Source organism: Ursus americanus, chromosome 5, assembly GCF_024610735.1.
Source record: "Ursus americanus isolate L20-20 chromosome 5, mUrsAme1.1.p, whole genome shotgun sequence".
NCBI lineage: Eukaryota > Metazoa > Chordata > Mammalia > Carnivora > Ursidae > Ursus > Ursus americanus.
This window is the reverse complement of record NC_142131.1, coordinates 1,026,551-1,048,635: the sequence shown is the minus strand read 5'-3', so window position 1 is coordinate 1,048,635 and position 22,085 is coordinate 1,026,551. Positions and strand designations below refer to the sequence as shown.

Here is a 22,085-nt window from a genome sequence, read left to right as displayed (position 1 = left end):
AGATTAAGCAGACGCTCTATCCACGGCTGTGAGGCTGACCGAGGCAAGCACGGCCAACTAAGTGTAAGCAAAGGCAAAGACCCTGTCATTCCAAAAAGAGTCCATAAAGGGAGTGTTCTCGGAATGAAACAAAAGAAAATGTAAGCAAAACCCTGGAGAAAACACAACTCCGAGAACCCTCCTATCTTAGAATTATTCTGCTAGGAAATTATCAACTGTATTCCTCCACGTAGCCACAATCCAGCTGAAGGAAGGCACCGTTATTTACTAACAAAAGATGGAGTAGATGATCAAAGAAGTCTGTCAAGGTCACATATTTCTGACTGCTTGGACTTCTCCATAATGCGGGGAGCTATCCCTATAGACAGTGTGAGCTGATGAAAGCTGCTCATTGTATTTCTCCAATGCTGTTCCGTGAACATAATTGGAGATAGGAAAAACTGACGCTGAAACAGTGTCTTAACAGAGAACAAGGCTGATCTTTCGTGGAAACAATCCTTGTAATATATTGAGAGAAAGTCTTTCCGCTGGGGAATGCTGCTGGGAAAGTGGATGCAGAGGACCATGACAACTCTTCATACATATGCAAACGCTGACTTCTGCAGCCCTGCGTCTCTAAATGCTATAAGCCCTCTTCCCAGGGCCACAGTTCAGTGCACCGCGGTAATGAACACAGTACATTAAACATGAATATCATCTACTTTGTTACACAGGTCCCTCTGAGTAAGTCCATTATAGCATGCCATTTTAAACAGCACGTGGAATTTTCCCTTTGCTGCCGAGAATGCAACCCCAGACTGTCTGTGCGTTCACCATGCTGGACCAGCAGGAGCACTTCCTTCAAATGAGAGAGGCAGGTCCTGATGTTTATATTCCACTGGCATTTTAAAGTATTCTTTGGCTCACAGACTATTTCGATCGAAAGTACTAACTATCAGAGTAAAAAGATTCTTCACCTTGCCAACGGGAAAAAGCATTTTTGTGACAGCATACCGTCCTGTGTTCTTTCAGTTAACTGACTCACCTTTTTATTGGGGAAGGTGCAATAATTTTAGTCGTTCCTTCATTTTCTCCATTTTCTATGTTTGCTGTTACCCGGTTTATGCCGTTTGATCCTAGCAGCAAAGAGGGGAAGGAAAGATGGAAGAAAAGAGATAGTGGTGAGAAGAACACAAAGAAGCCAGAAAGTTATTTTAAAAAGCAACTTTAGGGACATCATGGCACATTTTATTGGTAAATTATAATTGTAAATAAATAATGAACCACCCAATAAATCTAAGGTTCTATTCTTTGACATGTACTAAGCCTTCAACATAACAACATCCAAGGGGGTTTAGGAATGACACCACTTGAAAATGGGCCCTTTTGAAACTGTAAGAGTTAACTGACTCCCCACATCATGGATATTCTTTAGACTATTAAAACAGGATTCTAAAATATTTAGTACTACATATTGGCAGGTAAGACCTAATAATCAGCCCCTGATGACTATGGTGAAGAAATTACTGGTTTTGGCATGCCACGATAGCCCCCACTCTAAATCAAAACAAAAATATTCCAATTCATAATGCAAACGGCAAAAAAAGAGTAACACAGATGTTATTTCTATCGCTCACATGTTAAAAAAAAAGTTTTCAAATGTGTTTTTTTTTAATACAAACATCTCTAAAAGCCTAAAAAAAACGTTTAAAAGCTACTATTCTACATGTTTACATCCATGCTAGAGGTACCAGCAGAGGGAGCCCCCAGCAGACACAATGCTGGAAATCATGGTCAAATAAAGATAAGTAGCCAGGCCCACCCAGGAAGTCTGGATCCCATTCTCAGGACACAGGCTGGTAAGCCTGCAGGGGCGACCCGTGAGCGCTGATGACGACCCTTCTCAAGTGGTGTGTGCCTCACTCTGGGAAGTGCAGGGGAGACCAGCAACAGGATGCCAAAGTCCTTGTTCAATTAACTCTATGTGACATAAAGGTGTGTCTTCAGAGCAGCATCTGGCAGAAGTACGTCCAGAGTTCAAGTCCTTCCAATCCAAAGTGTAATCACCACTAACCACTGACAGTTTTTGAATCGTGAGGTGAGTTTGTAATAGTATTAAGAGCTAATATTTATTGAGCACTTACTATGTGTCAGGTGCTGTCCCAAGCACTTCATTTACTTATATAATTTTCAAAATAATCGTATAAGGTAGATACTATTATCCCCATTTTTAAAAAATAAGAAAAACAGGCTTTTCCCAAGGTCCCATAGATCATGAGTGAGGGGACCAGCTTTGAAACCCAGCAGTCTAGCTCCAGAGACTTAAGCTCTAAACCACCACGATACATGGCCTTCCATGCGCCATCTGCACCCCACCCCCAGTTCAAAAGTCAATGTAAGTAGGAGCATCTGGGTGGCTCAGTCGGTTAAGCGTCTGCCTTCTGCTCAGGTCATGATCCCAGGGTTCTGGGATCGAGCCGTGTGGGGCTCCCTGTTCAGCGGGAAGTCTGCTTCTCCCTCTGCCCCTCCCCCTGTCCCTGCTCGCTCTCCCACTCTCTCACTCAAATAAATAAAATCTTTAAAAAAAAAGTCTGTAAATTAAGGGTCCACTGGAAGAGACAGACTCTTCAGAACTCTTGGAGGCATGTTTAACGACTCATCAGGAAAAATAAACATCAATGAATACACCTCGGACAGAGAGAACAAACAGTGGTTTCAACGAAGAGTTCCTAAAGCTAGCATAATAAGAAATTTGACATGGGTTCAATATCTGAATTTTGTTCTTGTTCTGGAATCCTGACATAGAAAGATAAGCCTGAAGATCTATCTGGCATTAAAGGTAAGTTCATGTTGGAGCAACATTCAGAAGCCAAGTAGAAAAGCAGTTTGGAGTCTACAGACAATGCCACCAGCTACGATGAATGGGACAAAACCAATTCCCTTGAACTACCCCGTGTGCTATCGGATGTCGGCAGTGGCCAGTCATTGTCTATTCTGCCATAACCATTAATAAAAATCCCAAGGCAGATTCCCAAAGTTGCAGGCACAGATTCCAGCTGGAGCTGCTTCTGACTGTGGAACTCCCCATGGTATGGCCCTGGGGCAGTGACGGGAGCCATTAACTCACTGGTGCTCTAGACAGTGGGTGTGCCCCAACGTTAACATTTTTATTGTTCCTAATAAACTTTTTAAAAATGTGGTATTGTTATCAGCAGGTATTACTAATTTATAATATAAATGAAGGGACCTATATTAAATGAGGCCGTTTTCCCAGGCTGGGGGGAGGAGGGAACACAGCAGAGAGCCAACCCCCAGTGCCAATAACACCAAGGGAAGCAGCAATGAGTAAAGGTGAACATCCCATGGACCAAAGCCCTGCACGACTAGCCTAAGAGTTCGCTTCACTTCTCATCTCTTTAGACTGATCATTAGTTTCTTCTCACTCTAACAACCGATCACCTTAGAGAAAGTGAAGGTGTTTAGCACTTTTACCTCATTTCTTTCTGTCTGAATCTTCTGAAAAATTAATAAACAGGTAGAGAAATCCAGGACTATTTTCAAAAAGAAAAGTTTCAAACTATGTGTATATATATATATATATATTTTCTAAATAAACCGATGTCTGGTTATTCACGACATCCAAATAATTTTTGAGATGAAACATAAGATGGATGTTTTTCCAAAAGAATTTCAGTAAAAAAACCCACATACATGCTGTCTCTCAAACACTCAGAAACAGTTTAGCCAGGCTTCTTTGGAATAAATTGTTGGACTGTCAAGACTATTTTACTAACATAACAGTCATACAACTCTCATAAACACAGCATAAATAAATAAGGTATTGGCCATAATACAATCTAATTCATGGTTCTTTTATATTCAAAACAGTGGACTACTAGCTAGAAGTCTATTTATAGGTATTCCTCTTCTCTATAACCATGTGAGCTGGACAAGCCTGGAGCTTAAAAATGTTATGAGAAAACAGACAACAGGGGGAAAAGCTACTTACAAGCATTAACTTACTGGGAGCACTTCTGAAGGACCCCCTCACATAACACTCATATCCTAACTATAACTAAGGCTTTTCTATTCGTGGATGTAGGGTTCTGAAAAAGCCCTAATTAGGCAATATTTATTAGCTTTCTATATGTTGCTAAAGGTGCACTTAAAAGTAATAACTATACTTTTAAAACCCCCTGTTTTAACTAATTAGGTCAAATTAGTGAGATTTTATCACACTACCATTTGAGAAGAAACGTAAGCAATTCAGTCAAGCTAGGCTGTGTTGGTTACTGAAATCTGCCAAAGTGAGAGAGAGAGGATATGCATCATTGAGGTTTCCTTTTTTCTTTTTTTTTTTAAGATTTTATTTATTTATTTGAGAGATAGCAAGTGAGCATGAGTGGACGGAGGGGCTGAGGGAGAGGAAGAAGCAGGCTCTCCACTGAGAGGGGGCCCAATGTCAGGCTCAATCTCAGGACCCCGGGATCATGACCTGAGCCCAAGGCAGACGCTTAACTGACTGAGCCACCCAGGTGCCCCATTACTGAGGTTTCCTGACTCTCCATGTTGCTGACGTGCACTACTAACTGTTTTCCTTTCCAAGCTTCTCACCCCCACCCCCAACACCCCTCCCCCATATCCTAGCACTTTTCAGAACCATGCCTTGTATATTAGCTCAAATGCGTGGGCTATGGAGAAGAGGTGAACTGACAAACCCATCACACTAAAAGGCTTGTGCTTTCATGTATTACTGGCCAGAGAATAGTTCCATTGTAAAGAGGAAAAGGAGAAGCCAAATATTAACTAAAAAAATTAACTGATCACAATGGATTTCCAGGCACTGCTCTAGGAGATATTTTCAGGTTGGAAAAATCTTTTTCCCTCACTCCTTTTTCACCATAAATTACAATGGACCACCAGGAAAGAATATAACATATAGGTGTGAAGAGTTTAACAAATTATTATAAAATGAACTGCTATTTAACCACTGTCCACTTCAAGAAATAAAATATTGAGGGCAATTTTCCTACACTACACAAATCACTCCATTTGGGGCAATTCTTTCTTTTAGATAAAGCCAAACAGTTGTTTTCCATCTAAAATATCTAGAAACATGAATTATATACATATTTCATAAGATATGCTCTAAAATTATTTTTTAATTATTAATAAAAGTTTAGGCCTCAAATCTTAATAAATTGAAGGACATATTACTGTACTGCTCCATGACTGTTAGCACAGTGCTTAACACATGGTAGGCATCAATGAAGGTCTACTACTGTAAAGGATGTATTTGTTTCTATTTTGACCACTAGCAGGGAAAATTCAAGATAATGATGTTATTTTGTAGAAGTGTCAAAACTAAGTCCCCCCCCAAAAAAATATCTGTATGTGCAGCTATGGGAAATGCAAGAAAGAGGACGTGTAGCCATATCCTACAGGACTTGGCCACTTCTTAGAGTTTTGAAAGCTACCTTCAGCCATAACCCACTGCTCTTTTAAATGACAGCTGCAGATTATCTATAACAGAAATCAGTTATTGGTATATGGTTATTAAGGTTCTCGTAAATCTGATTTTATTTTAGATAAAATATTAATGCTAGCAAGACCATTTAGAGTTAGGAGCGCCCAGTCCATTATACACAGTGTTCACATTAAAAAGACAATGGGCTTTATCCCCAGAGGCTAGTCCTGTTTGGAAGAGTGAGCTATGGGGGGGGGGGGGCTATAGTTCATTAAGGAGCCAAGTTTAACTCCTCTGATCATTTTGGTCTCTAGACTGTTAGTCACTGCAGCTTAATATGGGCGCCCACAATTCTCTACAGTTTAGACAGCACTGCTACGCCAGTGTCCGGTGCTCTACGGCATCTTGCTTGTTCATTTTCAACATCCTATATGCAAAAGCTTCCAGCCCATGTGCATCAGACCACTACCAGGCTTTTGGGTGGTTTGGTCCTGTTCACGTTTGAGTGCCCTCACCTTCAATGACCCTTGCCTTCGGTTCGGGAAGACTGGCTGTTAGAAACAGAATCAACTTTCCCAGGATCTATTTAGCCACTTGATCTGCAGACAATTCTGAAAAGTCATCCCTGTGATGTCAAGATTGGTGATGGATATACATGGATTTTCAGTTATAAAAACACTTTGCATTTAAATAGTATTAGGGATGTCACAAAATTTGCAGCTCCATTTGACACCTGTCAACCTAAATTACATTCCTGATATTATTTAAATGCTTCCAATGCTTTTAATTTACAGAGTGGGCATGAGGATAAATGTGTGGCATTAAATGAAAAAAGATGTATTTGGCAAGTGACAATGCCTTATTCAGTTATATGAGGGAAAGGACAAATTGCCAATAAGTAAAACAGGACTGTAATATATAAATGATTTCATTAAAAGAACTCTCAAATACGATAAATTTGTAAATTTTTAGGTTAAATTTTATCCCCTTTATTCACTTTTTCTTATCTAAGTTAAAAAAAAAAACCAATATCTGATGCTTAAGACAAATAATCAGGACAGATTCCTAATACAACAATTACGTATTATGTTTCAGTAAAACTAACTTGATTTTATATTAACTAACCCAATGCAATTTATCAGAAAAAAAATGCTATTCATGAATTAAGAACAAGCTAATAATTGGAAATACAGCTTAGTTCTAGTTGTCACACTGACAGTACAAAGTCACTTTGCCTTGGTTTCACCAACGTTAGACTAGGTACTATGGAAAAATGGCAGAACGTATAGCAAGTTAGGAAAATAAGACATTTTTCTAATACAACAAATTACAGTCTAACAGGAAAATTTGGCAGAACAGTCACTCATTCAATTAGGTAAAACAAAACTGAATCTCAAACCACAAAATTTGGAAAATATAACTTTTTCAGCATCCAATGGCTAATTCTTTAAAGTTCAAATGCCTGCCATCAGCCCATTCATTGCAAACAGGCAGCCAGATCCCTGCTTTCCTTTCTTTTCTTTTTTTTTTCTTTTTTCTTTTTTTTTAAGGGGGGGAAAGACAGAGGGAGAGAGAGAATCTTAAGCAGACTCCACATCCAGCAGGAAGCCCAGTTCAGGGTTTGATCTCACAACGCTGAGATCATGACCTGAGTCAAAATCAAGACTTGGATGTTTAACCAGTTGAGCCACTCAGGCACTCCAAGATCTCTGCTTCTCTTAAGAGTTTCTGCATTCAAAAATCCCAAGGGTGGTATTTAAGCAGTTACCTCTTTATCATAAGCATACAGACTTTTAAGACACTGATTTTGCTACATGTCAACTGCAGGATCAAACAAAGCTTTCTGCTAAAAAGTTGGAGGGTAGATTATAAAGAATTGGGTGTGGATGAGAAAGATGCTAGGAAAATATGTCTACACATGAAAGATCCTTTCCCTGGTTGGTCTGCTTCCAATTTCTTCTTCCCCGACCCAGTACTCCCCTGGATCCCTATGCTTTCCTCATGACCAAAATAATCAACTTGGGAGTATGAGTTGGGTGGAAATGAAAGCACTGCACCCTCTGCCCCTTCGGCAGAGTTCCCGAGGTACACACACCGAGAGAGTGTTCAGAACGCCAGGTTCAAGAACAAGAAAGGCACTTCTGAGCCTGGGAAGTCATCTGTTCACTCCCTGAGGTGCTCAGAGTAGAATGAAAGGATTCTATCTAAAGGACTTGTGATCTACACGTGTGTGTGCTGGAGCGACTGCCAGACAGGGCAGCAGCAGAAAGGCGCCATCTTTCCTTTCTGCACCCATAGGCTCAATGACAACACCTATCTGTGAATGGCTGGCTGGAATCAAGAGGTGGCAAATCACTTAAATACCAAGTTTTTCTGTGACAGGAAGACACAATTCAAGTGAAGAGGATTGAGTAAATGTTCACATCCTACCCTGACAGAACTCTTACACTCCCCCAGCCCCTCCAACAGGACCACACAGTTTGGAGCGACATACAGCAAACCTTCTCCAGTCATCTTCTGTCAAACCATTTATCTCACCTGGTGCAGGCAGGTGGACAGTTCCATCTCTAACCTGAAGTTGGTTCTGTTTCAGAGGAGTATGCTAGACCCCTGCTTTAGAGGTTTTTATTCGATGCAATTATAATAGTATATAAAATGTATACAAAGCACACATAATTGTATATGAAAATTGCTTTTAAAAGGCTTATTTAGTTAAGGTACAATCAGGAAAATTATTTTTTTCTGTTTCCATAGTCCTTAATAACTTAATGTTCTTTCACTTTTTACCTAGTGCTCACTAAAAAAATCTGAAAAACTGCTGTGCCTCAGTGCATGTTTCTAAGGTGATATCTAACGTTTTTTATCAAAAGTTTAAATAGTTCCAAGTTTGTATGGTGATAAGTGGTAACTAGATTTATCACAGGGATCATTTCATAATGTATAGAAATATCAAATTTACTATGACGTACACCTGAAACTAATAGGATATTGTATGTCAAGTATACTTCACTTTAAAAAGAAAGTTTAAATAATACCAAAGAATGTCATTTGCAGCATATAGTAAATATTGACACTTTAAAATGGAATTGTTTCATGACTCTCTTCAATGTATCCAATGTAATAAAATACCATAGAAATTTGACACCCACAGTCATTCATTTTAAAATTAGATGAAATGAGTTTACGTTTGGAAATTTCATGGCATTCTTTTTTCTCCTTGTATTTACATTTCAATTCCACCTTCTCTGGAAAAATTTATCCCAGAGTAATATATGTTTTACACTTGACAAGTTTTATTCATCACCCTATCTCACTTCTCTGTGACAAAAACTAGAAATAAATTTAAGTTTTATTTCCCAAGACCATAAAGCTCTAGGAGTTAAAATTTTCTTCCGAACTAAATCATTACAATTATTCGTAGTTTATTAGCATACCAAACTAATGTTGATAAATAATTATTACAAGTAAAAAGTAAACTTTTATTAGAAAGTAATTCTCAATGAGATGAACAAGGTAGTTTTGTTTTCCCAATGATGACATAGGTTCAATGCATTGAAGAATATTTAGTGCTAAATGAAACAGTTTAGCAATAATTCTATTCCTGTTTTTAGATAGATTTCAATGCTGAGAAATCTTGTTCACATAAATAGGGCTGCATGTATTCTGTCATGAACACAGTGTCTTTAAAGAAATTCTATGACTTACATGTCTAGCAGTGCTATATTATCTAAAATTATTTCAAATGTTCTATCAGATGACAAATCAATTGGGTCCTCCTTCAATTTTGTCGAAAGTCAAGATGAGGAAATGTCGGAGAAAAGGAGGTGTTGTTGGGGTGCCTGGGTGACTCAGGGGGTTGAGTGTCTGACTCTTGGTTTCAGCACAGGTCATGATCTCAGGGTCCTAGGATCCAGCCCTATGTCATCAGGCTACCTGCTCAGTGCAGAGTCTCCTCCCCCTCTCTCTTTCCCTCTGCCCATCCTGCGCCTCCCCCACCCCCCACTCCTGCACACACACTCTCTCTCTCTCTCTCTCAAATAAATGAATAAATCTTGGGGAAAAAAAAGAAAAGGTATTGCTTAATAATTAAGGTAATTAAGGCCATTTAGTTTCCAGACACTAACTCAAGAGGTTTTTATCATTTAAGGACAAAACAGTGTAACAGATTTTAGATGAGGAAAAGGTCTGCCTTTCTTTTGGACAATGGGAAATGGTCCATTGGTAAAAGGTAGGCTGGAGAGAAGAGCCAGCAAGTCTACTATGTCAGGCAGATTCCCTTCAGGAAGGAGAATCTGAAAAGTGATTGAATCAAAACTGTATCCGTACAATCCTTCAAGAAGTCCCCCTGTATCTCCTTCCAAAACCAGGACCTGAATCCCTCAGCCTCCAATCTGCTGCCCTAATCCAGCCAGCCTTCAAAAACCACTGCCTTCCCAACAGCATCACAGATTACCTTCAGCCATAAGCAAACAATCCTACTGGACGCTTAAACTCTTTCAGAGCTCCACTCTCTGACACTGGATACATCCTGCCCACATGTGAGTACATCTTTTACCTCTCTAGTCTAATCTGATAAAGTGGTTAAAGGTACAGGACTGAAAGTCATACAAACCTGCATTTCTTTCTCAGCTCTGCTAATTTACCTGACTGTGTGAGCTTGGACAAGCTATTAAATCCCTCTGGGGCTCAGGTTTCTCATCAATAAAATAGAGGTATCACCAACAACTTATAGAGTGAATATGAGGATCAGATAATTTATAGAAAGTGCTTGGGGCGCCTGGCTTACTGGGTGGAGCATACAACTCTTGATCTCGGGGTTGTGAGTTCAGGCCCCTCACTGGGTGTGGAGCCTACTTAAAAAAATTTAAAAACAATAATAATAAATTTTAAAAAGTGCTTAACACAGTGCTTAGCTTTTAATAAGTGCAAAATAACTGCTTTATTATTTTCTAAGACTAAGTTCCCCTAGACCAGGAGCCAAGTTTTATTCATTTTTCTGTGCTCCGTGGAAAAGGGTCTCCACTGCGTGTTTTATCGAACAACTACAAGCAATTCAATTCTCAGAGGACACTGACTGGGTGGCCTGCAATTTAACTAAATTCCGACACTATCTACCTGGAGATGTTGTCAGATCCCACAGGTTAAGGGCTCAGTCCCTCAAGACTGCCCCCTCTTCAGATTAATTTGCTAGAGGGCCTCACAGAACTCAGAGGAACAGCGTACTTAGTAGATCACCAGTCTGTTATAAAAGGATATAACTCGAAAATGCCCAACTGGAAGAGACGCACAGGGCTAGGTATGAGGAGGGGCCTGAGCATTACTCACTGCGTCTCCATGAATTCACCAACCCCTCAGAACCCCATCCTCTGGTTTTTTTTGGAGGCTTCAGGACACAGGAATGGTTGACAAAATCATTGGCTATCACTGATTGAACTCAAACTCCAACACCTCTCCCCTCCCCAGAGGTCGTTGGTCCCCCTGGCAACCAGCCCCCATCTTTAGGGGCTTCCCAACAGTCGCCTCGCCCACATAAACTCAGGTGTGGTTAAAAGGGGTTTGCTGTGAATAACAAAAGAGGCTCCTTTGCCTTTATTGCTCTTATCACTTAGGAAATTCCAATGGTTTAGGAGCTCCATGCCAGAAATCGGGAAAGGGAATAAAGACCAAATATGTATTTCTTACTATAAATCATAATATCACAGGTCTTATGCCCAAGAGGTGCTCAATAAATTCTTGATGAAGGACAAGGGAAAGGGAAAAAAGGTACCATTCACGGTAACTCACTAAAGCTCTGATATTTCGTTTTGCTTGCTTTTCTAATTTTGGTAGCTATGCATGGAATGCTAAACACTCATGGGAAGAGTGAAAATATTAACTTTTTAGAGAACATCTAACCAGACTTGCCATATATTAAGAAATCTTTCACAGAATGAAAATAAACATCAGCTTCAAGGCCAAGAGAAAAGAGGGCCAACTAAGGAAAACAGCCTTGAACAAACATACACCTGCCTATATGGTCTCCCTGATGTTCCCCACAGTCAGCACTGTTACTGCCTTCCCGCCCCCCTTTGCTAGGTAAAATGTCTCAAAGAACTTAAACAATTTCTTTAAAAAAAAAAAATGCTTGATGTAGAAGCAGACTGACTTGCTGCTTCTATAAATTAGCAATGTACTGTCTTCTCAAGATTATGTGTGGAAACAAGTCGATCTCATAAGTAAGGAAATCATGCAATAGTGGGGAAAACCAGTGATGTATATTTTCAAGTAATTCGAGCCTTTCACCTTTTTTATTTTCCATTTACTTTCCAAATAGAGGCCTTAATATACCAAACACCTGGGTTCAAATCCTGACACGCTCTTAGGATCTGGGTAACCTTGAATACGTACTTTCTGAGATTCAGTTTCCTCACGAGTAAAATAAGAATACCACGCACCTCCCTCATGGGGTTACCCAAAGACGTAATGTTACCTGCTGTTCAGGTGCAAGGAAACCAGCTCAAGTTAGGGATTCATCTTCAAGACACAGCAGGACCTCACAGACTGGAATTCAAGGCTCCTGCCTCCTACCCCCATTCTCCTCTCAGAACGGTGTGGTCCTCTGGTGTTTCTCACAGTGAGTCTACTCTATTCTTTCTCTGAAAACCCACTTCTCCATTCATGGGTGTGCCTGGTACTTGGGCTCTAACAGTAGCCCCAAAAGCGGTGACTCTCCCCAGCTGAGTGACTCCTCCTCTGGGCTCCGATTCCAGCTTCTCTGAGAAGGAAACTGGGCAGTTTCCTCAGATGCCCCTTTCTCACCCCAGGAGAGAGGAGAGAGGCAAGGCCATTGCTACGGGGGACTTTCCCGTCACCCCTCAGGACTCTTGGCCCCAGATCCACATCACGCATTGTTCAAAGTGCCAACTAGGGCACCAACTCCACCGTAAAGGTAGTTCTTTGTTACCTTACTTCACCTCCTCTCCCTGCACCAATCAAAATAACCCTGAACTCGAGGAACTCCAACCATTTTTCACACTGATACCAATAACAGAAATCAATCCCAGACATTCTCTAAGTCTGAAGAAGACTCAGACAGAGAAATCACTGTGAATCCTGAATCTGGTAGTAAAACAAAGGTGTGAAACCCTCAGATGCCATCTCTTAAGAGATCCATCTCAAAACAATCTCAAGCAGTTGACAGATACCCTTGGACCTCTATCTGTAGGGAAAGAGGGGTGAAAAAGCAGAAAAATGTACCTAAATTGTTTGGAAAATCAAGGCAGGGCCTCAGGTACTGTGACCACAGGCAACTGCCAAGGTGGAAACAATTCACACAGCTGATTTCTGAAAGAACAAGTAGGCTCACGAAAGAACTAGTCTTTGGTTATATTCACACCGAAGTCAAAGGCAGAGACAACGCCATGCAAAAACCTGTCCAGAGTGGCCTCTTTCTATGCGTACCCAGCAAGACAGTACGAATTTCCCACCATGAGTTAACCAAAGAGGTAAAACCCCGATTCATCTGGTCAATTTTGACTAAAAGAATAGTTTGAAAAAGTGTATTAATGCAAAGCTTGCTGCAATTAATTTCATTCAGTTTGTCAGTAAGAATTTCATTTGAACTTAAGTTTTAAAGAACCAGCTATACTTTTGTATATAAAAGTACGCAAAAACATTGTATATTTCAATGAGAAAAATGTGTTTTGTGATCTGGGAAGGTATTTTTCACAAGTCTGTAAGGTTTCTGAAATGATGGCTATATTAAAAAATACTTAAAGAAAGCTTTCCAAAATCTTGTTTCATGTTTGGTTCTTTTAACTCTATGACAGATAAGCCAAAGAAAAGAAAAGAGACTTTTAGCAAGAAGAGGTATCTCAGGGCCCCTGGGTGGCTCAGTTGGTTAAACATCTGACTCTTAATTTTAGGTCATGATCTCAGGGTCGTGAGATCGAGCCCCACATCAGCCTCCCTGCTCAGTGGGGAGTCTGTTTCTCTCTCCTTCTGCCCCTACCCCCATACTCGCTCTCTCTCCCCAAAATAGATAAATAAATCTTAAAAAAAAAAAAAAAGGAACAAGAGGGATCTCTAGTGTTTATGTACCCAGTTCATTTATTTTATGGATCATGAGATGAAAGACCAGAATGCTGAATGACAAGTCACAGGTCACAGCCAAGTCAGACCAGGAATTCAAATCTACTCCAATCGGGAAAACCTTTTTCTTTCCTCCCACTGTGCCACATGACTTCTCCATGCAGCTGCTTACATAATCAGTCAAGAGATAATCTAAGACTCTCTCGGCAAGAATTCTTCTAGTCCCGATAAAAAGGAAGCAGGAATCACAGATCTGGATCATTATCTCAGTAGGTGATCTAATTCTGATTTGTTACCTTGAAGGAGGAGTGTCACAATCACAGCTCTCTAAAGCAAAATTAACACTATTAAATTTTGTAGAGATCCTCTCCAAAACTAGCCATATCACAGTCCTGATCAGAATGGCTTATTTGAATTCCCTCATATTTCTTATATTTCTTCCCTTCTTATCTTCTGCTGAGAAGAGAAGAGAAGAGAAGCAAACACTCCACAATGCCTATCAGGTGACCAGTGAGTGCAAGAGCTATCATGACACAGTCCCCTTCCAGACACTTGTCAGAGTGCCCAGTGACTCTTGTGCAGACCCCCTCTGGGTACACAACATGCTGCCCTTACAAATCATTTCACCTCTTTGGGCCTACGTTTCTTTACCCCTGGCACAAGGGGACTGTCCTATACTTCATCTGATCCAAGGACTCTTGGTCCTACCTTGAGTTTTCCTCCTTAGAAACAAAGCATGCTCTGACTTAATGACTCTAACACAATCTTCTGGATTAAAATGTACAGATATGGGGGCGCCTGAGTGGCTCAGTCAGTTAAGCATGGGACTCGTGATTTCAGCTGAGGTCATGATATCAGGGTCATGAGCTTGAGTTCCATGTTGGGCTCCATGCTTGACTTGGAGTCTGCTTGAGATTCTCTGTCTCTGCCCCTCCCCCTGCTCATGAACTCTGGCTCTTGCTCTCAAATAAATAAATAAATTCTTTTAAAAAAATGTACAGATATGAACGTCTTATGCCCCTTGCCTTGATGATTTGGGTTGTATCTGTTACAACACAGTAGACGTCCTGGCATTTGAATTTTGTATGATCAATCTTGTACTGTTCTGTTACTCTTCCCATAAATTATGAGGCACATTTCCTAGCATAGTATCAGTTTCCTCATCGAAGCTTTTCAAAAACATATCTATTAGAGACTTGAATGTGCATCTGAAATCATTGTGTGAACTCAATGCATTCACAACAATTATCCGTAGAACTTTTTAAAAAGTACACCATGGTAAAAAGGCACATGCTATTAAAGAATATATAGTAAAAAACCTGTCTCCCACTCCTGATCCCGTCTTTCAGAAACCCTTTCCAGAGCCACTACTGTTACTAGTTTCTCACGTACCCTGTGTGCAAGTATATACGTATGCACAGCCCCCTCCCTGATTTTTTTTTTGTACTTTTATATCATGGGAGCATACTATATGCTGCTGCTCCCCTCCCCCATTTTTTTCCTTGCTTATACATACTATGTCCTGGAGATCACTCCATATTAGCAAAAATGTATCACCTTTTTGCTTTTCCTCTCTAAAATGACCTGGGTTCAAATTCCAGGTCTGGGGCCCTAGACAAGTCCCAGCCTGTCTTGTCACCTGCACATTATGAGTCACGGCATCTTCTAAAAGAAATGAGTGCGATACTGTCTGTAGGGTGCCTAGGATAGTGCCAGGCAGGCAGTGGCGCTCAATGATGGCTGGACATGAGCATTCCCCTCCCTGCGGAACTCCTGAGGGAACGTGGCCTTTCACAGAAAATGATGTGGGACTGCAGAATGAGACCAACACAAATTCAAACCCTGCCCTCAGATTTCTTGTAAAAGGGACATGGTATTTCTGAGGGATACACAAGTTTTCTTTATTAGGCCAGTTCTCTGCTAATGGGTAGTTAGGTAGTTTTCCGGCTCTGTAATGACAAACACAGCAATAGGCCTGCTCATATTCTATACGTAAAGTACCTGATCTCATAATACACTGAGGTTGGGACTTACCCTGCAAAATCCTGGATCAGAGCTCCAGCTTCTATTCCTCACTCAACAACTCTGCTTTCCTCTCTGAGCACTTTCCTCTTTGCCCTTTATCATCAGTTTCCATTGTCTGCTTGACATGAAAAATGCATGTGGGTAGGCCTAGCAACGAGAAATTACTTCCACGAGGAGAAACCACCTTTACACAGAAGATGAAACGATTATCTGAATTCTACAACTATCATACAATCTCATCAGTATTATGAATTCACTGTGAGGAATTTGTTGTTGCCAATTCACGGCCATGGAATCACCCAGTGGGGCTGGAGAGTGGCCAGCATGGGGTACAGGATAAAAATCAGAGGCGAAAACTGGCTACTTTGAGAAGTAGGAACACAATTAGCAAGAGAACATCCAACTCTGGGCTGCTCACACGGCCTGCCGGCAGCTGCCCTGGAGCACCCAGACATCTGCAGGTGGCAAGGCAGGAGAAACCCACACACAGACGGCACTGCGACTTGCCCACTCCCCTTACACCCTGTCTTTATAAAATCTTCTAGAACAAAGGGCATCCAATTTCCTTCTGAAGCCCCACTGGCTGTACTTGAATGACTCTCTCCACCCTCACCCTCAAAAGGCCAACCTCCTCCATATAATCATGTGATCCTTTGTATGGGACACTGATACTACAGGGTAAATACAATCCCCAGACTGACAGGGGGACTCACAGCTGGCTCACACTGTGTAGAGAAAGAGTTCCTCTGGCTTTAGAGAGAAAAACCCAGTATACCAAGCCCCTACCTGTGCTCAGCACTATGCTCTGCCCATTTCAGACGGCACCCCCGAGAACAACCTGCAAGGCAGGGGGTCATATCCCCATTTCACAGACAAAGGAACTGAGGCTCAGGCTGGTTAAATGTCTTCAGAACATGGCATGGTTAGGACATGGGCTACTGGGGCTGACCCTGGATTTATCAGAGGTAGTTTACTAGATCACCCTGGCCCAGACTGACATCGGTTTCTATTCACATAGCTTCCCTTCCATCTGCTTTACCAAACCTTTTAAAATACAGTTCTGATTGCCGCAAGTCAAGTTGGGCTTCTGCTGACGTCACACCTCACACAATGTGCCAATCACAGGAAGTACTCAATGAATGATTATTACTTTCTTGACAGTACTATTTCTCAAGAGCCCGGAGCTATATACGGCATCAGGGGAAGCTGCACTTCACTATATAGTGAAGCATTTTTCTGTCTCTCCTGCTTTGGGTTGCACCCGCGTCAGGTCACCAGTGGAGGCTGGTCAGCTCCCCACGTGTGGAGCATTTGCTACAGGCTCCACAGCTGTATGGCACCATCATCCCCTGGTGTGGCCAAGTGACCTACTAACAGAAAAATGCTTGTGCTGGGAGTCACAGAGTGTTGGATCCGGTCCAGTGATGCTCACAGGGGATGCTGGAGAATCCCGCAGGAACCCCAGAAGCAGGTGGATCAGCTGTCAATCAAGAGGTTCCAAAGATGCAGCCCTCCCACCACATCTGGACCTCAGGAAGGTTCCACTTTAGCACACAAGAGCCTTTCCTTAAAATGAAATTGTCAGTATTCGAAATTCTGGAAACTTTACATAAATATCCAAATTTTATTCTTCCCTTAAAACACTGGAAGTTTTGGCAACACTGGGTCCGCTCTCCTGCACAGAAACAAGGGGCTTGGCTGGAGCAGCAGCTGTCTGCTTGCGGACCAGCACAAACCAGCCCCACTCAGAAGTCATTTTCGTCAGCCCCCGGGCATCGTGTTTGCAGTGTTTTCCACAGATGCTGAGTGGGAATGACAAAATGTCAGCGGATCTTGCTATTCAGTTGTTCGAAGACTGCACTGCAACGATTTATTTCTCTGTTCATCAGTGCGGTATCGTTAAGAACCTAAAACGCTGCCTCAGACAATCACAGCATTGTTTATCCACTGCAAATGGCTTCACCCCATACTTTTCTTACAGCTAATTATGGATTATAGCCAAATATGCTGTCTTCACTGCCTACTGACAGCGATTCTCTTCTGACGGGAACCCACCTATGTGAGTTGCCAAGGCCTTGTCAGAGAAAGGGCTGTACAAATATGCACTTTTCCTTCCTGCCCTCTGCCTCCTGCCTCACCCCCAAGCTCCCTCTGAGGCCATGCAGATTTGCAGGAATGCTCTGGCTGCCGGCCCAGGCGCTGACTCCTCGGGTGGGGCAGAGGCAGGCTGGGTGCAGGGCTCTTGACTCTGGAATGCACTTCCTCCTGGAGGTGCCAAGGCCTAATCTTAGCGGATTCTAAACACAATGGCTTTTTTGCTACCAGGGAATTTATTATTCGTGATTGAGACGTTAAAAAAAAAAAAAGGGTGTTCTAAATTTGCAGACAACTGAGATGCAAGTTAAGGGGAGTAGTCGCTAAGTTAGACTGAATTATTTTAACTTAAGAATGTCTCCTACAGTCACAAATCATGCACCATCAATGTTACAACTAACAAAAAACAAAGGCCTCTTATCACGTTTGGTTTTCATATATATAAATGTTAAATGAGATGAGAATTTATGCCTGTAACTCCTGAAACTGTTGCTCTAAAATGTTGTCTTAGGGAGAATATCAGCAGAAGTTAATCTATGAAAACTAACAGCTGGCCTGTTTAGAGTTAAAAAAAAAATCTATCTTCCATTTAAACCGTAACTCCATTTTTGTCAAACACAGTACAACTGAATTAACTTTTTCTATGTCTCAATATCAGCTTTCTGCCACTTTGCCAAAATTTTTAAATGAAAAGGTAAGTAACTGTGGCAGCGTTATTCAGTAAAGTAATATTTTTGTTCCCTTTGGTCAGTAAACATTAATTTTTTTTAAAAAAGACAAGAGCTATTGTTCCTTTCTTGCCCAGCTACCCATGAATGAGTCTCAGTAACAGGGAGCTTCTGAGGAAGGCGGCTGTGGGAGCTGGGAGTGTGGGAGGAAAAAGGGACAGGGCTGAAGGAACTGCCTATAGTGGCAGAGAAGGAAACAGAGGCCAGGGGGCTACAGCAACCTAGTGACCCACAGGCCACTCCCTCAAGCATCCTTCCCTTCCCCCAGGCAGCGGAACCTTCAAGGGGGACTGGCAGTGCGGGTCTCCGGTCTGGTCTCCGTAGGCAGGCTTGACCCTAAGCACAGCGGGCTTTCAGGCTTACCAAAGACCCCTCCCTCTCACACACATCCCAGCCCAGCTTCACACAGAACCGCCCACCTTCTTGGGGCCTGGAGGGCTGGGACAAGGAGCACAGCAGTGACTAATTTAAGTGAAGACAAGAAGACCCTCTTCAAATATTCTGCTCTAAGTCTGAACCCCACCATGACCTTAGGAGCAGGGCATGGCTGAGACTGGGTCACCACCAGCTGGGTTCAATGGAGCCTCAAAGCAGAGTACATTTGAATTAGAGGAAAAAGAAAATAGAAGATTTGAAAAAGCAGAAAAACGTTAATCCCTGCCTCAACCACATCCTTCCTATGTGTGTGACAGCACCTGTAACACCTCATCATTGGCTCGGTTGTCCTTCCTGACCCAGGACAGTCACACTGTCAAAGGGAGGGCCATCTCTGGATCCCAGAACACATCAGAGTTTTGTGGAACCCAGGCTTGACAAGTCAGGCTAAAAGTAACTCAAAATCAAGGTGAAATGTGTACAGAGCAAAGTCTTCGTTTCTAAACACAGCATTGTTTAATCCTTTTTAGATTAAAAATGATAAAAATACACTATTGTTTAAAATATGTATAGTAAATTAGCATGAATGCTTAAAGCTATCACTACAAGGAGATTCATTTTAGTTATATTTATAGTCTTCAAAATTTCAAGCAGCTTAAGCATCCAAGAACTAAAGACTGGTTGAATAAGTTATGTCATGTCTATACAACTGTGTGGCAGAAAATTACATAGATCTTAAAATGGTGCTAAGAACATTTCAAAACTTATTAGAATATATTCATGATACATTATATATATATATATATATATATACATATATATATAAAATAAGAAAGGCGGGTTATAAGAGATTATCATATCGCTTTTGCAGAAAAGATATACAAACAAAAGTGTTAAGTACTAGGAGAATGGAATTGAAGATGAAAAATTCTTTTCTTTTGAGAGGAAAGGTTCTAAGTTTCCTAACTTTTCTTAAAACAACCGTGTATGTGTGTGTCTATATATATATAGAGAGAGAGACACATACATATATGTATTTTTATGTGAACTGTACACCCAACGTGGGGCTTGAACTCAGGACCCTGAGATCAAGGGTTGCATGTTCTACCAACTGAGCCAGCCAGGCTTTTATGATAATAAATGCATAACATGCTGCACTTTTTTTTTTTTTTAAAGTAAGCTCCATGCCCCGTGTGGAGCCCAATGTGGGGCCTGAACTCACAACCCTGACATCAAGATTCCAGCTGAAATCAAGAGTCGGAGGCTCAACAGACTAAGCCACCCAGGCGCCCCATAACATGCTGCACTTTAAAAAGATTTCCCAGATGCTGAGAGGCTGTCCTTGAGAAACCTGGGTGGTACGTTAGCCACAGCCTCCTCCCCCACCAACGAGAGAGTGTGTTCTGCTACAACACAAGATGAGTGCGGAGTGGGGGGATGTGAGGGTTCAATACCATCCCCTGGGTTGCTCTCTTCATAAGATAAGAGAAAAACAGAAACATGGGGCACCTGGGGGGGGGGCACAGTGGGTTAAATGCCGACTCTTGATTTCCTCTCAGGTCATAATCTCAGGTCATGAGATGGAGCTCTGGGTCAGACTCTGTGCTCAGCATGGAGTCTGCTTGGATTTTCTCGCCCTCTCCCTCTACCCCTCCTGCTCATGCTCTCTCTCTCCCTCTCTCAAATAAATAAATCTTAGAGAGAGAGAGAAACAAAATCAAAAATTCCTATCCCTAAATTAATCAGCCTCTAGTATTTGGGCTTCCAAGGAGAGCCACACACCCACATGTACATAACTATTGCAGAGGCAGGTATCTTTATAAGAGCACATTTGAAGAAAAGGAGCAACCTGAGTAGGTTTGTACAAAAAGCATGTGTGAATCTCACATCTCGAACAGGATGGAATGTTAATTTGAAGGAAGGAATGCTTTGATATATTCAGTTGGCCTCGATAATTTCATGAGGCATGGCAATTCAGAAACAGCACAGGATTTGAAAGTTTGATTATTAATTACACCCCACTGTATTTTATCCAAATGAGATTTAAGACTGCTCATATACAAAGACAAATACAAAAAAATTAAGATAAAGATATTAAACATTAAGGCTAGAATTTTAATCCTAAGCCACCTATTATATAATCTTGGACAAACTGCCTTTTTAAATCTTAGTTTCCTCATCAGCCAAAAAGAGATAATGATAATACTTATGTGACAAAGTAACCTGTTGCAAATCATGTCTTATTCTTGCCACTGCAGAACCAACAGAAAGAATTTAATTTCCTCCCAGCTCAGTGAGAGGGAGGGACCTACAGTTAGATTTAATTTGACTTCGAAACAGTAAGTCAGGTGACATTCTCACAGCCAGGAGCAGCAGAACAAAACACCTTCCTCATAGACTTGGTCTAAGGATTAAATGGAACAATGGACGTCAGAATGCTATGTCAATTGTCTTGCAATGTTCAGATAGAAATTATTGTTATTAAAAATTTCACTCCCTTCCCACAATAGGGTAAAACAAAAACTAGGAGACCTAGGTTCTTAACCCATTCCCACCCCAACCACTGTCCAGCTGCTGGAATCATGTCTCCTCATCTGTAAAATGGGAACATACTCTTTGCCTTGCCCTATCTCACAGGGTTATTGGAAGGCTCAAGTGAGATAGTATATGAGAAAAATCCAGGGGCACCTGGGTGGCTCAGTCAGTTAAGTGTCTGACTCTTGGTTTTAGCTCAGGTCATGATTTCAGGGTCGTGGGATCCAGCCCCACGTCAGGCTCCATGCTTAGCATGGAGTCTGCTTGTCCCTCTTCCTCTACTCCTCCCCTCCCTACCTCCCCCACCACCCCCGCTCTCTCGCACTCTCTCTCATAAATAAAATCTTAAAAAAAAAAAAAAAAAAGACCATGGAATGTGTTAGACAAGGGTGATCTGTAAATAAGCCATTAATCAAACTCAGTAATGTCACTTTACAGTGCAATTCTGTTGAGTTCTGAGCACTGAACATGAATTAAAACTGGTGGTTTTATTACAGAAGTAGTCTTCATTTAAAACAAAAAATCTGAGTAACCCAGATGTCCATCAATAGGAGAATGGATAAAGAAATGATCATAACATGGCATACTCACAGCAAGAAAAATGAATGCACTCTAGTGTACACTACATGTAGCATTGATAGAAGCAAAACAGAAACAATACACATCATGATTCATTCATAATAATGTTACAAACAGGCAAAATAAACTTGTTTGCTCAGGGAAGGCTGCACAGTATTAAAATTATAACAAAAACTAAGGAAATAATTACCACAAAGTCAGAAGGGGATTTTCTCTAGTTGGTGAGGGAGGAG

General features: G+C 41.4%; 1 protein-coding gene across 4 annotated transcripts in view; it reads right to left on the bottom strand.

The window, feature by feature from the left end:
- Positions 1-22,085, bottom strand: part of EPB41L4A (erythrocyte membrane protein band 4.1 like 4A) — a 243,723-nt gene that overhangs the window by 45,338 nt on the left and 176,300 nt on the right. For all 4 annotated transcript variants that reach the window (XM_045777279.2, XM_045777280.2, XM_045777281.2 and 1 more), the window contains exon 13: positions 1,025-1,115. In XM_045777279.2, the coding sequence (XP_045633235.1) occupies positions 1,025-1,115 (91 nt within the window). The remainder of the gene's footprint in view (positions 1-1,024; positions 1,116-22,085) is intronic.